The following is a 17,998-nucleotide window of genomic DNA, read 5'->3' as shown; positions in this document are numbered from 1 at the left end:
CCCTTCCCCTTTCCCTTCTTCCCCTTCCCCTTCTTCCTCTTCCCCTTTTCCCCTTCCCCTTTCCCTTTTTCCCCTTCTCCTTCCCCTTTTTTCTTTCCCTTTTTCCCTTTCCTTCTCCCCTCCTCCTCCCCCTCCGCTCTCCCATCTTCCTCTTCTTCTCCTCCCCCTCCCCCTTCCCTTTCTTCCCCTTCCTCTTCTTCCCCTTCCCCTTTTCTTTTTCTCTTCTCTTCTCCTCTTTTCTCTTCTCTTCCCTTTTCTTTTCTTTTCTTTCTTTTTTCTTTTGTAGAAATTCCCTTACTTGGATATGGACAAACCCATATCCAACCTCATATTCAGGCCCTAATGGGAGAACTGATAATGAATGTTCTGCCATAGAAATTCACCATGCCATTTCATATAGAGTGCATGGGAGTTTACCACAGACTGAGGATATCTCAGCCAGTGCATCCCAGGTTACAGCAGACTGTTCAAGAAAACCAAGAGAACCTAACTTGGGCAGCAGGAAAGTGAAAGTTCTAGGGAGACAGAGAGTCCTGAAGGACTAGGGGGAACCCCACCTCTGAGGCAGGCTGCAGTAACTAGCAGCTACTCTGGACAGATCTCAGCTGTGGAAGATGGCTGACGAGTGACATAACAGTGACAGAGAATCCAGGTGTGAGGTGTAGGCAGATGTCCTGCCAAGGTTTGTGTCTATAGATGCTAGGATTCTGGCTTCTATCAGTGACAGAACTGTTGAACAGGGAATACTTCTGGGGTGTCCTGGGGTGTACCAACCTGCCCTCTGAAACAAGGTTCAGACACAGACTTAAGAGGCAGAGCAACCCTCCCCCCATTATTATATCATGCACAGAGTACTGTAATAGCAGGAGTGGCCCAGTGTAGAGTCTGACGGGTGTAGATGGGGCTCTTGAAGTCCTCTGTGTCCAAGATTACAATTCCAGACTGAGGCAAAGCAAACCCTTCAGATGAGGACAAAGAGCTGCCACACTGAGGAGAAAGGAGATGGTCTCTCAGCACAGCCAGGCCTGATGCTGGCAATGCCAACCTTGCAAATATGTTCCATTTTTAAAAAGTAAATCCAACAGAGATAAACACTGTGGTTTGTTTTATTTTTTTAATTTTGCACTGAGGAATCAGAAGGAAGTCACTGGGCATCTGAACTTAACTGTCCATGCCTTTGGTAACTTTATGAGGTTCAGCTGGTAACGTGGATAGCAGAGTGGTGGGCAGCATGGACCCTGGCCTGGAGCTCTTTGGAGTTTTATCTTATTCTGACCCTACTTCCTTCTCCTGAATGTAACCTTAAGCAAGTTACTCGGCTTTGTGCTGCACAGCAGAAGGTAGACCATTGCTGCTGTCTGCACATGTGATTGGGCAGATTTAAGGGGATGTTGAAGGTTTAGAAGACCTGGGAAGAGATGCTCAGGGACACTCTGGAAGTTATTTAGAGATGGGTTCACAAGATTAAAAGAGAGTAGGCAACGGGAAGCCATTTCTGTTTATTTGGGCATATCTTTACAAAGAAAGTTTTGGGGAGGGGTCAAAGATGACCCATGATGGCTCAATGCATAAAGGAAATTGCCATGTGTACTAGTTTACTCTCTATTGCTGTGATAAACTCCATGATGGAAAGCTGTTTGGGGAGGAAAAGGTTTACTTCGTTTTATAGGTTTTGTAGTCCATCATGAAGCAAAGTCAGGACAGGAGCTCAAGGCAGGAGTGGGAGGTAGGAACTGAAGCAGAAGCCATGGAGTGCTGCTTGTTCCTCTTGGCCTGCTCAGTTTGCTTTCTTATACTGCCAACACTGTCAGCTGGGCCTTCTCACGTCAATCACTAGTCAAGAGAATGCCTACAGGCCTTCTGCCTTTTCTCAGAAGAAATAGATTCTTTGTTTCCAGATGACCTTGGTGTATAAAGTACTAACCAGCACTGTACAAATCCAGTAACCAGAGTTCAGTCCCTGGAACCCATATAAGTGTGGAAGGCATGAACCCATTCCACATGTGTGCACACAGGCACCCAATTACATATAATAATAATTATTTTAATTTTCAAAAAAGACCTAAATTTAAAATTTATCTCCCTGATAGAGCTCTTTGACAAGAAACACTCCAATCTCCAGTAAGATAACGAGGTAGCAATAGGAGAAACTGCATGTGTGTATGTGTGTTTTGTGTGTGGTTGTCTCTGAACTGTGCATGCAGTGATCTGGGGGATGACAAGCTTTAAACAGGTCTGTTTGGATGACTTACTGCCTAGTATTTTAAGCATCAATATACTAGTACCTCTCAGCTCTAATATGCATATGAACCTTGACTTAAGGATCTTGTTAATTTGATGTTCTGACTGGGACAGAGCCTGAGACCCTACAAGGTCTTGAGTCAAATTTAACCCACAGAAACAGTGAGTTTATAGTGGGAGACTGACAAAATCAGAGTCAGAAATTTGGAGGCTGAGTCATTACCAACACATTTAAAACACACTTACTGCATTCAAGTAATTTTTCCCACGCCTCACTCCCCTTTCATATCGGCATAGCAGTCTGGCAGAGAGTTGTCCTGAGCCCAGGAGATGCTATATGCTTAAGCCTGGTAGGCACAAGGAAATTATTGAAATTCCTTGAGCTTATCCTTGAAATTATCCCTGAGCTATACAGAGTCCACCTTAGCTTTCAATTCATAACATAGCAAGGACTCATGTCTCCTTCCTTTCCCCTCATATTTTCTGTGACAGTCACTCTGTGCCTTTTTCTGTTTCCTGTACATAGTGGACTCAGCCCCTGCTCCAGTGAATCCTTGCTATGATGGGAGCCACACCTGTGACACAACAGCAAGGTGCCACCCGGGGACAGGTGTAGAGTACACCTGTGAGTGCACACCTGGGTTCCAGGGAGATGGACGAAGCTGTGTGGGTACGAAACATGGTCTCTGTTTCTGTCACGTAGCCCTTGTTTTCTCCTTGCTTTCTCCAGCATCACAGTCTATGGAAGACAAGTACCTGTGGTTATTGTCAGGCAGTGATTGTAGCCTCTGTTAATCTGGATGCAGTTATATGAAAACTGAGGCAATCTGGCTAGGTTTGCAAAGACAGTTTGGAGGTGTCCATTTGGCATTAGAGCTATAGAAAGAAACTATCAGTCTGGCTAGAAAGAAACCATCTTTAAAAAATGTAATTGTTTCATTTTTTTAAAGAATTCCTGAAGTATTCAAAAATTATCTTCCTATGGCTTAAGTGGAAAGATTCAAAAATGGTTTTCCTTATTTCTGATGAACTGCAACTTGGATTTTTGCCCAGTGTCCAAAACTCTCATTTCCATGGTTTCTGTTTGCCAGCCATTAATCCCATTGAAGCATCGTAATGGTGGGGAAATTAAAGATTCATCAGTGCTTTTCTGTTCTCGTGTTTGCTTAGATGTCAATGAATGTGCCACTGGCTTCCATCGCTGTGGCCCCAATTCTGTGTGTGTCAACTTGGTGGGAAGCTACAGGTGTGAATGCCGCATCGGCTATGAGTTTGCAGATGACCAGCACACTTGTGTCTGTGAGTACCTAAGTCCCTTTTTCCTTCAGCTAAAAGGATGCTGAATTTTACCTTGTGTTTAGAGGCTCTGCAGTGTGGCTTTCATGCAGTATACTGATACATGCTTCTGCTGTAGTTAAGTTCAGACTTGTTATGATGATAAGTTATCATTGGGTTTTCTCTATCTAGATATTACAGTGGGTTACTGGAGGATTTCTCAGTAGGAATTCCTGACCTGTCACATAACCAGACAGTGACTAGTAACATCCCAGCTCTAGAAAGAATTTGTGTTGAAAGGTGCCTGTCTCATGTGAGGAACCAAGGACCCCATCCACAGTAAATACCTGCTCTATGATTCTAAAACATACTAGCTTCAGACTAAAAAAATGGAGCCAAAACACCACTTTTGGAATTCCTTTGATGGAGCTAGCTGATAATAGAGAAACATATTCCAGTTTCCAATAAGATGACAAAGTAACACTGGTAGTAGGAACTGTGTGGTGATTGTGTGTGTGTGTCTGTGTGTCTGTCTGTCTGTCTGTCTGCTTGTGCACAGTACTCTGGGGAATCACAAGGTGTAACCAGGCTGTGTATTGATGACTTACTGTCTTGTGCCAGATATTTTAAGCACAAACCCACTAGCACATCTCGGCTCTAATATGCAAATGAACCTTGAGCTAGGAGTCTTGCTGAAAGTGAGGTTCTACCTGGGACAGGCCCTGAGACCCTGCATTCCTTAAGATCTGAAGGTGTGTGGATGCTGTTGGTCTGTGGGCAGGGCTCTTAAGAGGAAGGCTTACACCATCACCACCATCCCTCCCTACCTCACGGGTTTAAACTCTCACTTCACTTTCTTTTCAGTGATCGCCCCACCTTCCAACCCTTGTCAAGATGGCAGTCACACCTGTGCTCCTGAGGGGCAGGCCCGGTGCATTCACCATGGAGGCAGCTCATTTAGCTGCACCTGCCTACCAGGCTTTGTTGGCACTGGGCATCAGTGTTCTGGTGAGTACTTGTGGGTAAGTCTTGGGGACTCTGAATGGTTTCTTCAGGTATATATTCTCATAGAGAAATGGGCTCTCCCCTCCTATGACTCATACAACCTTGGGATTGCTGAAAGAGAGCGGGTATCTTTAGAGTCAGAAAGAAATCCCAAGGGTGACCTTCTGGCACTGGACTGGTGAGCACCTGTGGTTGGCCGTGTTAGTGTCAACTTGAGAAACTTCTGTTTCTTGGAACTAGTGTAGGCTTTCTAAATTCTAAACTCTAAATCTTTCTAAATTCTCCCACCATAATTGAGCACCAGGTGAGATGGGGCGATATGTTGGTTAATTTGGTTTCTTTGCCTCCCTGTGTAGCCCTGGCTGGCTTAGAACTCACAGAGATCCACCTGCCTCTACCAAAGGGGGTGTGTCACTGTGCATGTCTGTTTTTATTGTCAACTTGTCACACCTAGATTTATCTGGGAAGAAAGAGCCTCAATTAAGAAACTGCCTGGATGAGATTTGCCTGTGGGCTCTTTTTTTTTTTAATTGCTAGTTGATTTAGGAGGGGCCCAGTCACTGGGATGTGTTCCTGGGCGTATAAGAAAGCTAATCTTGAGCCTGGGAGTTAGCTAGAGAGCAAGCCATTTGATGGACTTTGGTCTGGGACTGGAAGCTATGAAATAAACTCTTCCCTAAATTGATTTTGGACATAGTGTTCTATTGCTCAGCAATAGAAAAACTAGAACAGGGGCTGGGGTGAAGGGCCATGCAGTTGAGATTGATCTTGAAGCTCCAGGGAGCTGCAAGGCACATTATTTTGGAAGGCCCAGGATGTTGTGGCAAAGGAGAAAATAATTGCCATTAATTTTTTTTATTTCAAAAGCAGGCCTTTTCCCTCTCCAAATGCTTTCCAACCTTTATTTTCTCATTGTTTCCTCTTACAATAACTGAGTTTGAGTTTTGTTATATACCGTGGTCTCTTTAGATAATTTAGAAGTTTATATAGCTTCCCGAATAACCTTTGTATCTGTGCATCCTGCAGTTTCCGAAACAGTCACACTGTTAAGCGTGAGTCTTATCTTTAAATAACCTCACAAGGCCCATCTTGCTCCCTGTGGTTCAGGAGTGTGGGCATGAGTCCATAGGTGCTGTCTCAGGATCCCTAGTGAGGTTGACAACCAGGGTCACCTGAAACCTTCACCACGTAGCATGAGCAGGTGTTAGAACTGTTGGACACAGAGCTTCAGCTCTGTGATAACACATTGTGCTCTTTGGCTTCGTGTCATTTGGGCCCCTCATGAGACTAGGCTGTTTGAGTTACAGAACAGCTTGCTTTATTAAAGGCTGCCAGCAAGGTGGATGTCATCATCTCAAAGATGCTCGCAACGTTATTTTACTGTATTTCTTAGGAGCAAGTCACTAAGAAGAGGGCTTTTTGAGATTATGCATATTGTGAGACAGGGGTCATTGAGGGCCTCCTTGGAGATTTCCTAACAACCATAGCCATGTGTGGTAGCCTTCCAGGCTTCAGAGAGGGGTCATTTTCCTAAAGAGTCTCCATGTTAGTCTAAGCTAGTTGTGAAAGTCTTTTGAATAAGCCTACAACATGTTAGCTATATGCATGCATTCATATTCAGAGGTGTTCGTGTCTGTGAGCGAAGGATCCTTGCCAAGAGGTTCTGTCTTGTGGCAACTGTGCCATCTTGAGGACACACATTTTTTTTTATTCCATCAGATGAAAAGAAGATGTGTATATGTGTGTGTGTGTGGCGGGGGTGGGGGGAGGGTTCCTCCAGCCATGGTTTGTTGAGAACCAGGCGCTCTGGAAAGGCAGCACTTGGATTTGAGTTCTCAGTCTGGTGCAAGTCACTAGCAGGAGGCTTTGATTGGAAAAGAATCAAGTCTTCCCACTTTCCCTCCATCTGGAGTGGTTTCAGTCCTGTGCTCATGTGAGCTGGATAGTTCCCAGGCATGCTGTCGTTATAATCTGGGCGACTTTGCAGGAAGAATGGGTTGTCTTGGAGTTTCAAGTGTGAGCTGAGGAAGCCAGTAGAAAGGGTCTGTTATATTTTTGTTCATGAGGCAGTTGAATAGTACAGACATTATTCTCGAGATTTCGGTGCTCACAGATGCTGGGTGAAGTGTGGACATAGAAGGAACAATGTCCCAAGAGAGATTACCACATGCCACAGAGACATTAACGGCAGACATTTATGTGTGACTCGACAGCTAGGGAGCAGAGAGGCAGCACGGGCATACGGACTAAAGCGTAAGGGTCCGGGCAGTGGAAAGGTTAACCAGCACCAGAGAATTAAAACACAGGGTCTGAAAGCAAGTCATTCATCCGGTGGTTGAATTTGCTTCTAGCTGCTTCTCAGAAGGAAGGCAGGACAGGATGTCAAAGCTCTAAAGCATGAGTTCCAAATGGAGGGTTCCAGACATATTTTTTTTAAACAGCTTCTTTTTTTGAGACAAGGTTTCTCTGTGCAGCCTTGGCTGTCCTGGACTCACTTTGTTGACCAGGCTGGCCTGGAACTCACAGCAATCCACTTGCCTCTGCTTCCCAGTGTGCTGTGATTAAAGACTTGGACCTCCACGCCCGGCTCTCTTAACAGGTTCTTAAGTTTAATGGATGAAAGGCAGAGGAATCAAATGTGCTGGAATCAAGCTGCCTCTTTTCTCTTTGTGGTGAAAGGTTGCCCTGCTCCACTCAGCCCCTGAACAAACCTCCCAATAGTTGTTATTGGCATCCTCATATCAATAGGGATTAAAAAGAGAGCTTCTGTCCTGAGAAGAGACCAAAGTCCTCTCCTGTCTTCTGTCTGGACATTTGCCATCCTGTGAAATGAGCTCTTTAACTTCCTGCAAACCCCATGGGGTTTGTGCTCCTCAGGAGAAGCTGAAGCCAGCTCTGAGCCCAGGCCCTGGAGCCGCTGACTGGCCTCTAGCTATCCATCATGAAGGCCCTCTCAGATTGGGTTGGATCGAAATTCTGGGAGCCTACAATTCTCCAGCTTGGGGGTCCAGGGAGTCCTCAAGTGTGATGTATTAATCTTCAAGGGCTTTTCCTACTTGATGATCATTCCTGATGGTTGCTATCTGCCATAACCATGGTGTCCATGAAGAGTACAGCAACAGCAGGCTGTGTTTCAGGTTTGGTCAGAATCACTAGGTGACGGGTTTAATAACGCCAGAGGTTTGGCAGCCTCAGGAATTCCCTCACCTTTAGTTTAAAAATAGCCCTAAGGAAAGGCTCCCTGGGGTCCAGCAATAAAGGGCCATGAATTCTGTGGCCATGAATTCCTGCTTCCTGCCATTGCTTGGGGTTCCTCTCACCGCTGGAAATACGTCTGGGGTTTGTTCTGTCATTGCTTAAGTTTCTTGCATTTGACTGGATGTTAATTTTTATAGCTTTGGCTCCACAGTCAAATTTTTATAGCCCCTCCAAGGCCAGTCTGCCCCCCACTCAGCTGTGCCCTGGAGCTGGCCTTTGAAGAAACAGAATATTCTACTAGGATGAAAATGACAGTTCATCAGTGATTGAGTCGCTATCTACGATGCTCTTTAAATAACCCCCTTCTTAATCTTGGGAGGTGAAGAGAATCAGAAGAGCCAGCTTGCTTGCCCAGAAAGAGCCACTCTGGGTGGAGTTAAGCTTGCTCCGTTGAGCATTCAATTTTTTTAGACTCAGAAGCACTATGTTCTCTAAAGGCAAAGGATAAGCAAATGCTTAGTGGATGAATGTAAGGGCTTCCTGTCCAGGGAACAGAATGCCTGTGTGAAAGAAGCAGTGGGCCACCAACTGAGAAAACACCTGAGTGTGGGAAGAGCTCCTAGGATAGAGAATGTGGACTGCCTAGGGCCTCTGGGCTTTCTCCCTGATCCCAGCCCATGCAGATCTGACCCTTGGTTATAAAGTTCCACTCTCCAAGCTGGTGTGTGCCTGCCATGAGCCGTACCAAATAGGCACAGCTCCTTCTCTTTTTCTAGGCTTCATGCCTTCTGCCTGTTGCGTTTTTTTTTTTTTTTTCCTCCTCTCACTACTGTTTACTGTATGGTGTGTGACTCGCACTTTGTTTTGGTTTTGGTCAAGCCAAGGTCAGACCAGACTGGTATCTTTTGTTTCTCCCCTTTTTCCTCAGGAAGACTTCCTGCCCTGCTACAGCTTACCTAATCCCCTGACATCAACTTCAGCAGCTCCACTCACAAGAGTTTCTTGAGTGTGGGGGTGGGGGAAGAGATGACTTGCTATTGACAGCATGGGCCAACTTTAGTAAGTAAGATAAAAAGGCATATCAGTTGGCTTTGCTCAAGCTGTCGATTTTGCAGTTTTGAGTACAATTATGAAAATCCCTGGGGAAGCACATGCAGAGTTCAGGGGCCCTGGGCTGTTTACCTGTGGCTGACAAGTTCAGGTTCCCATGTGCATATATGTTATTCAAAAGTCTCTTTGTACAAGTGAAAAGTAAGTTTCTGTCAGGCAGTCTCTAGTTGAAGTCTTTAGACAGCAATCAAGCAAGGCTGAAGGTCATTCTAGACTGAAAATGTGTTTGGGGCTTTGTCTGATGCCTGTATCTACAAGAATATAAAGGGAGCTGGTGCCAAACAAAGAAGGAAAAAAAAACCCATTGTCACCTATATTTATCTTTCTTGTAATGTCGCTGGCAGGAAATTAATGATTTACAGTGTAAAGGCTAGTAGTTGAAAGAAAATAACGTCTAGAATTCACTGTAGCCAAGAGATGCACCAGAAATACACAGCAGGATATTTTTCTTGGAGTTACCACACATTAGACTTCTAACCTGACTATATACATGTCTTGTGTGTTAACTCACATGTTCCTGGGTTTGTTTTTGGCTTAGTTAAGGTTACTATTACTGTGATGAAACATCATGACCAAAAGCAACTTGGGGAGGAAACTGTTTTTTGTGTTCACAATTCCATATTACAATTCATCATCAAAAGCAGGACAGGAACTCATGCTGGGATGGAACCTAGGGACGGGAGCTAATGCACAGAACATGGAAGGTGCTGCTTACTGGCTTTCTCCCTATGGCTTGCTCAGTCTGTTTTATTGTAGGACCCAGGACCACCAGCTCAGGAATGGCACCAGCCACAATGGGCTGGGTCCTCCCCCATTGATCACTAAGAAAATACTTTGCAACCAGATCTTATGGAGGCATTTTCTCAATTGAGGTTCCCTCCTCTCTGATGTCTCCAGCTTGTGTCAAGTTGACATAAAACTAGCCAGTACATGTTTTGTTTTGTTTTGTTTTTCTGTAACACTTACTCTTCAATATTAGCATTTCTCTGCTCAGACCCAGGGATGTTGTAAAGTTGATAACTTGCTGAGGCATGTGCACTGAGACCATGTAGTCTCACGCTGTTTGGGATGAAGTCATGGTCTTCCTTCCTTCCTTCCTTTCCTCACCTCTCTCTGCCTGTCCCTGACCTCTGCAGATGTTGATGAATGTGCGGAAAACAGGTGTCACGAGGCAGCTATCTGCTACAATACCCCTGGGTCCTTCTCCTGTCATTGCCAGCCTGGTTACCATGGGGATGGGTTTCACTGCACATCTGGTAAGTGATGGAAGACTTGCTTAAGCTCAGGGATATCACAGTTACTTTCCTCTTATCTTCCTTTCCCGATCTTGATGGAACCTGGTCTGAAGCCTGGTGGGGGAACTTTCCAAGCTCTGAATTCTTCTCAGTAGCCTCCTGATCTCCACTTAACTGCTATTTGTTACGTGAGCTTCTTGGAGTCTCCGTCATTCACTCTGACTGCTCTGGTTCACCACTATAGTGGTCTACTTTGCTGAGTGTTGCTCGGATAAACCATTGAGGAGATGCTTACTCAGTAGGAACCCCATTTACCAGTGAGGCAACAGCCATTAACTTGTGGTGACTGCTTTGGGGGAACTTAGCCAGCATACAGCAGTGTGGATGCAGTTGACCTGGGCTTCTCAGACTCAGACTCTGGTCCCCAAAGAATGGATGGAGTCCACTTGTCCTCTCCAGAGTCTCCCAGAATGCCAGGCAGATGCCACGGGTTGTTCTTTGTTTTGTCCAGATGGCAATTGGCCCCCGAGGGCTGAGAAACAAACAGGGCTAGCTTACATTTATAGTCATCTAGGGATGTATGGGGCAGATGGAGGAGTTTGGAGCAACTAAGTAGATGGTAGCAAAGCTAAAACAAGAATTGAGGACTCTATAATGCTAGTGTTGGGGCTGGAGAGATGGCTCAGCAGTTAAGAGCACTAGCTGTTTTTCCAGAGGTCTTGAGTTCAATTCCCAGCAACCATGTGGTGACTCCCAGCCATCTATACTGGGATCTGATGCCCTCTTCTGGCATGAAAGTGTACATGCAAATAGAGCATTAAAATGTTAGTGTCTTGTTATTTCTCCATTTCATGGTAGTTTTCAATTATAGGGAAGAAATGCTCATTACAGAACACTTTATGGGGAGCTGATTAGTATGGATGGGTTGTAGCACCTCTTATGTCTCCCTTGTGTCTCTCTCAGCTTCAGTTCCAGAAGGTTCCATCTCAGGACTGAAGCCCTGTGAACAGCAGCAGCACCATGCCCAGGCACAGCATGCCTACCCTGAGTTACGGATCCACATCCCCCAGTGTGATGACCAGGGCAACTTCATGCCACTGCAGTGCCATGGCAACACTGGCTTCTGCTGGTGTGTGGACCAGAATGGCAATGAAGTCCCTGGCACACAGACTCCACCTGGCTCCACCCCACCTCACTGTGGACTGCCATCAGGTAAGCTCCCAAAAAGACCTGTACCCACTTGGGCTTGGAGTCAAGGAACAGATTGGATCTGACAGTGAGTGGTTTATACTCTAGCTCTGACTGCAGATGTGGGTCTGACTGGCTGCTGTATTTTCATTACATTTTTCTCCAAAGAACACTTGGATGATATAGGCACACCCATATGCACTGTTAATGTCATTGGGACATATAGATCCATGTGTGACATGCGTTGAACTCCAGGTGCACAGATCCTTATAGAGTGGCACCTGAAAGCTGAGTGTCTGAGTCAGGGTGTGGCCCACTGTGAGGGCTTGAGAGAGCTAGAGAGCTTTTCCAGCATAGTGTCTTATCTAAAAGCAAGACTCCTTTCTAGGTAACCATGTCACTTCCCTGTAGAAAGCAGACTGAAGGCTATGCTAATGTTAGTGGGTAAAATAGGTAAGAAACAGCAGATCAATTGAGTTTCCTTTAAATCCACTCACTCCATCCTTTTTAGCCAATCTAACGTGGACTCAGGAAGCCCTTCTTTCCACAGCTGCTTTCATAGGAAGTATGTACATCTGATCTGAGATGCTCATGGCAAACATGGCCACTGTTGTCTGCCTTCCTGCAAAGGTTTTGGAACATAGTAGGCACAGCCTCACTCACTGGCAGTGTGAGCAGCATGCAGCTTACACCTTTCCAGCCTCTTGCTAATCTGTTCAGAAACGGGCAACACGTGTTGCTATTCTAGCCCTGGAATACATCCTGTTCTGGGAGCTAGTATCCAAAGATCCACTTTTAAAATTATTAAATAAACAAAACAAGAACAACCAAACCAAAACCAAAACCAAAACCTGCTGCTCTCAGCTTTTAATGTGTAAGGGGAATAGAATTGGGCAATTTCCAGAAGTTTTGATTATTAACATTCATAACATGGTCAGGGACTTTAGTGTTTCTAAGATTCATGTAGATAAAAATTAGGGGATGGCTCTGGGAAGAGTTGGGAGAGGGAGGATGAATATGATCAAAATAGATTGTACAAAATCTTCCAAAAAGTAAGTTAAAAGTAAAGAGTCACATGTAAGCTGTTAATGGATTGATCTGATTCTTTTTGTCCCCTCTCTATTATTTAGGAAAAAGAGCCTACAGGCCTTAAAATAAGGTGCCTAGAGAAATCCTATTTCCGCCATGGCTCCTCTCAAAAGTCTTAGCTTGTCAGAGGTTTCAGAGTCAGTGGTTAGGTGGAGCCCAAGGCGGGGTGGCCTGGTGTCTTATTAAGTTGATTAAAACAACATGTGCCAAAGAGAATGACTCAGACTGAGATGTTAATGATTAAAGTAAGGGCACATTCTTTTGTGCAGACATCTCCTGGCCCAGACTTCCTCCAAAGCACTGCTTGGCCCTGCCTGCAGTCTCTGACTAGTCTCATTTACATAATCAGGTCAGTTGGATGGAGGCTACCATACTGTGTCTGAACCCTAGCCAGCCAGAAGCAGGAAAGAAGCTAGCCGGTGGTTGGCTAATGTATCGTAAAGCAGTAGGAATGAAAGGGGTGCCCAGCTGTGAGTGATCTGACTTGCTGTGTGTTTGCATCCATCCAGAGACATACCCATGTTGGGTGGTTCCCCGAAACAAGAGCAGCTCTTGGGAGTGTATAGTGTGGAATGGGCTGTTGGTGGCTTTCCCAACACATCCCATTGTGAAGTGTATGACAGGTATTTGAGGCAGAAGCAGTCCCCTTTCCCGGTCCTGGAATACTTCAGGCTGAGCTCTTGCCTTTGTCTCCTTTGCTCCCTCTTTGGGTCCTGAGCTATAGCAGCCTGAGGGGGCAGCCACTTCCCAGACTTAGTGAGCTTGCTGAGTTTGAAACTGAGGACCTTTATTGGTGTCTCCCACCTCCATAGAGGCCTGGTTGGTCCCTCCAGCCCTGTTGCAATGCCCCCAGCTCTGTTCTTTGAATTGTCTGGAGGGTTTTCACAGAAGAATGGACTAAGATGCTTTGTGGCTACTGGCTGAGTGGACGCTGGATTGGTAGAGTGAAGGCATGGGAAGGTGGGAACAGAAAAGCCACCCAAAAGTCTATTGTCATGGTCTCCCGGTCAGAGGTGACACCCTGTGTTTAAACGCCCCATTGTGGTTGCTGGCTGAGTTTGTGCTGGTTTGGTGGGGGAAGGTGGGAGCAAAAGAAAGCCAGCCAGAACCTTGTTGCCATGATTCCCAGTGTAAGAGGATTCCTGTAACCAAGGCGACACGTGGGAGAAGTGGCAAGAAATCAAGATAGTCTAATGGTTTTTTTTTTTTTTTTTTTTTTTTTTTTGAGACAGTGTCTCACCATGTAGCTCTGGCTGTCCTGAACTCACTATGTAGACCAGACTGGCCTTGAACTCACAGAGATCCACCTGCCTCTGTCTCCTGATGCTGGATTAAGGTCATGCACTACTGTATCCACCTCTAGTCAGAATGTTTTTGACAGTAAAAATGATGAGACTTTTTTGACTTGAGATGTGAGGAGTGAGAAAGAGGCATCAGGGTGACTGTGTCTGAACAATGAAAAATGAGGTGTTGTTTAGTAGAACTAAAGGCATGAGAAGCCAGTTTGGGAAAAAGCAGGAGCCTGGCTTTTACTCTTCTGCTGAGATTCAATTGTGCCTCCAGATGATGGTGGTAGCAAGAAGATAATTGGCTGTGTGATTCTGCAGACCATAGGCTTTGAGTTGTGGGAATTAAGACAGAAACAGAAACAGTTATGCTCTGTGGGTAATCCAACCTTAGTGAACAAGTGATTTCAACAAACGACACTGAAGCCTGTGTAGATACAGCCACATGTGTAGGGCAGAACTTCCACGGCCTGAGGCAGTAGCCTAGCAGGGAATTGGCATACGCCAGAAGCCAGCAGGGCTTTTTAAAATCATGAGTAAATCACAAGTCTTAGGACTGGAAGAGGATTGCGGGTGTGGGGTACCAGAGAAAATAGGACAGCACTATGGCAGAAAACTAGAGGTTGGAGGAAAGGTTCAGCTTTGAGATAGTTCCAGCAATATGATGGCTGTGGATTCTCAAAACTGGATAGTCCAGGAATCGTCACATTGCTCAGTGCCACCTCTGCTGTGTTGTATAAACTGCCCTGACACTCTTACTCCGTGTAACTTCACAGTGAAACTGAGAGCTACATACAGCACAGCGTTATCTTCAACTCTTTTTCCTAGGACACATAGGTCAGCCTGGAGATGAGTCCTTTAGCAATAGGTCCAAGAACTTGAGACAAATGTGAAAGAATTGTTTTTAAAGTGTCACATGGCTCACTGAATCCTCAGAGTCTGTACAATGTTCTGTCATCAGAGAAGCCCTGGGCTCATGGCCAGATGACCATGTGCGCCTGAGTGAGGTGTGTTGATGAGCTTGTCTCATTAGTCTTTTCTGATGTGGCTGGGCCTCCATGGCAGGTCCTTCTGGCCTTGGGAAATAGGCCTATCAAGGAACATCAGACTGATTTTTTGTTTTCTGGATTTCCACAGAGAAGTTCTGAAAGAAAACACATGTGCTTCCCTGGGTTCAGAGCCACGGCTAAGGCTTTGTTACTGGACAGAGGAAAAGGAAGGCCATGAGATCAGGGTTAAGACCTGGAGCTGTACTGATCTTGATTAGCCATCCAAGGTTTTGTTTCCCCATCTTAGAGCCCACCCAGAGGCCTCGGACTGTGTGTGAGCGATGGAGGGAAAGCCTGCTGGAACACTATGGGGGCGTGCCCAGGGATGACCAGTATGTTCCCCAGTGTGACGACCTGGGCCACTTCATACCCCTGCAGTGCCATGGGAAGAGTGACTTCTGTTGGTGTGTGGACAAGGACGGCAGAGAGCTACAGGGCACACGCTCGCAGCCGGGCACCATGCCTGCATGTAAGCAAGGGATGGTCCAGGCTCTCCTCTGTGCCTTTGAGGGCCTCCTATTGGGTTTTTACTTTCTGAGGTAGGCAGCATGGGAAGGAAAAGGAGCTACCAAGTCTGATGAATAAAGCCATGTCATTGCTGGGTTGATTTATCATCAAGGTGTCTCAGGATCCAATCTAGATTTAACATTGGTTTCTGCTATTAGAATAGCTCATCCCCAGCCCTAGGTGAAAGGGACAGTGAGACTTTGGCCCTCCAAAAATGACAACAAAAAGCTTGTTTGGAGGCTATTTGTTATCTTTATCTCCTGAGTAAATGGCAGAAAGTTTAATAATTAATTTTTGAAGAAAAAAAAAAAAACCCTTAGAATCCAGAATTTCTTTGAAAACCATCTGTCCTATGACAAACTGGTAGTCTTTGAGGTTCTCATGTACAAAAGTAACCTTCCATCCTCTCCCCACCTGCCCTTGTTTCCACAAACAGGTATACCCACCACCGTTCCACCCTTGGTCCAGCCCACACCCCGGCCTGATGTGACTCCGCCATCTGTGGGCACCTTCTTGCTCTATGCCCAGGGCCAGCAGATTGGCCACTTGCCCCTCAACGGTAGCAGGCTTCAGAAGGATGCAGCCAAGACCCTGCTGTCACTGCATGTAAACTGGATTTATCCAGGGAGCTGGGCTGCATGAGAAGGGTGGGGCTTGGGATGAATGTGGACCTGCATGCCAGGTTGGTGGGCTTGTGGGTGTGGTGAAACTGTGCTTTGTGGCTTTGAGAAGGCCTCTGCCTGGTGCCACAAGGTAGGGAAGTGCAGTGCAGGGAATCATAGCATGCTTCTGGGTTGTAGTCTATTCTAATGGGTTTCAGTTGCTGGAAGTCATGTTTGACCCATTCCAGCCAGTATAGCCTGAGGGCTCATAGAGGTTCGGGTAGACAAAGAATTCAAAAAAAAAACAAACAAAAAACAGGAGGTCTCTGGTCATTTGAGATGTTAGGGTAGGAATCCACCCAGGACCACTTGTCATTTGAAACGTTAAGATAGAAACTACCCAGGACAGCTTGTCAGCCTGTCAATTTGGTTGTGTTGCTTCTGCCTCATCCATACTGAAGCTTTGGGGAATGTATGGCACCAGTGCAGACACCACTTCCCTACCCCAAGGCCAACTTATTTCTTGAGCTAGCAAAGCACTTTCATGTAGAAGGAGAGATTTCTGAGCTAGGTAAGAGAGACCACAGAAACTGGTCTTGACCCTCTCTGTCTTCACTGTACACTAAGCAGAATTTTCATACAGGGCAGTGTCTCTTATATTTTTCCTCTGTTAATGAACTACTGTTTGATTCCAAGAAAGCTTAAAAGCAGCTAGTTTGTGAAAGAAAAAAAAAAAAAAAGATGGTCTTTTTCTTTTTAAGATTTTAAGATTCAAGGCTCCATCCCCAATCCTACTTTATAAAAGTGTACTGCTTTGTAAGTTTTCTCATGCTAACCTCTTGTATTCTAGCCATACCAGATGACTTGATTGCATTTCTGACCACGTCTAATGGACAGGGAGGAGATGGTTACAATGGAACTGAAGGGAAAAGGGGTCATGAATTACAAGCACACACTCGGGCAATTTACCTAAAATGTGACCTTCATACCAAGAAGCTTGGTTTATGAATCCCATGAGTCCCTGGGCTCCTTGTCGCCCATATGAATGTGTATTCTTGCCTCTGATAGAGGGCCTTTTAAGTTTGATTTTCAAATAAAAGCACTGTTGACCTTATGTGCCCTCCCCCCAATAAACACCAGCTTTTCTGCAGGAACCAAATTCTTCTTCATACAGTGTCTCATGGTGACAAGTGCTTTAGGCACAAAGCAAGCCAAGTCCCCGGAGGCTTTGCTAGGCTAGGCGGAGATTGGTGTGGCCTGGGTTGATTCCCATGTCTGCTGGGGGTTCTCACAGAAGGAATCTGGGTTAGAAATGGGAAGAAATGAGTCCTGTGTAAAGCTCAGGCAGGAACAACACAGGTTTGGGGTTTTGAATAAGACTGTCATTCAGCAGGAAGGAAGGGGAGAGACTACTCTAGCCAAAGGCCAGGTGACCACAGTCCTCAAACTGTTAAATTACAGGCCCGCTCCTCTACCACACAACTGAGTGCTTATATTAAGAGGTAGGGGTAGTTACAGCTCAGGTTGGGAAGGAGTTTAGTCTGTTCACCCAGTAGAGAAAATTTTGTTGGCATGAGTTGTCAGAGTTTAGAAAGGCTCTTTGAGAAAATGTGTAACACTTGGAAGTATTCATCTTTTGCACCATTAACTATCAAGGGCTCACTTAGCCGGGATGAACCTCTCATCAGTGAAAGGGCTAATTTCTCCTCTGATGGCTGTTTTTACAGCCAGTGGTAACAGTGCTGGAGGGACTAACTGTAAGGTACTGGCCAGTAGGACTCTTTATGAACGTTTCACCAACTGAAACGTGTAGGAGAAAATGAAAGCATGGAGGTAAGTAGCCGAGCCTGGAGGAGTCATCCCCCCCCCATATAACCACTGGGCTCCACTACCCCGCACCACTGTACTGCAGGTTGCTTACAAGTAGTGCTGTCTCACCATGAATTTAGGGTTGGGGGCTCAAGGAATCCTAATTCCTCTGATTTCATGATTTGTTCTCAAAGGGCTCCATAGTTGTGGGGATTGACTATGACTGCCAGGAGAAGATGGTCTACTGGACAGATGTTGCTGGTCGGACCATCAGTCGTGCCAGCTTGGAAGCAGGATCGGAACCTGAGACCATCATTACCTCAGGTCAGCAGCTCCATTCCATGGACACTTGGCAGTACATTTTATTTTACTGTCATTTATTTTACTGGCCTGGTTTCTCCTGG

General features: G+C 45.7%; 1 protein-coding gene across 1 annotated transcript in view; it reads left to right on the top strand.

The window, feature by feature from the left end:
- The window catches only part of Nid2 (nidogen 2), a 70,293-nt gene that overhangs the window by 46,790 nt on the left and 5,505 nt on the right, over nucleotides 1–17,998 (top strand). Inside the window, exons 9-16 of the mRNA XM_055605870.1 lie at nucleotides 2,768–2,911; nucleotides 3,412–3,540; nucleotides 4,381–4,524; nucleotides 9,966–10,085; nucleotides 11,028–11,276; nucleotides 14,924–15,145; nucleotides 15,620–15,789; nucleotides 17,789–17,918. Coding sequence (XP_055461845.1) covers nucleotides 2,768–2,911; nucleotides 3,412–3,540; nucleotides 4,381–4,524; nucleotides 9,966–10,085; nucleotides 11,028–11,276; nucleotides 14,924–15,145; nucleotides 15,620–15,789; nucleotides 17,789–17,918 — 1,308 coding nt within the window. The remainder of the gene's footprint in view (nucleotides 1–2,767; nucleotides 2,912–3,411; nucleotides 3,541–4,380; nucleotides 4,525–9,965; nucleotides 10,086–11,027; nucleotides 11,277–14,923; nucleotides 15,146–15,619; nucleotides 15,790–17,788; nucleotides 17,919–17,998) is intronic.

Source organism: Psammomys obesus, unplaced genomic scaffold, assembly GCF_907164565.1.
Source record: "Psammomys obesus unplaced genomic scaffold, mPsaObe1.curated_primary_1811, whole genome shotgun sequence".
Lineage (NCBI taxonomy): Eukaryota > Metazoa > Chordata > Mammalia > Rodentia > Muridae > Psammomys > Psammomys obesus.
Note: the sequence above shows the minus strand (reverse complement) of the source record. Positions and strands in the feature narration are given on the sequence as shown.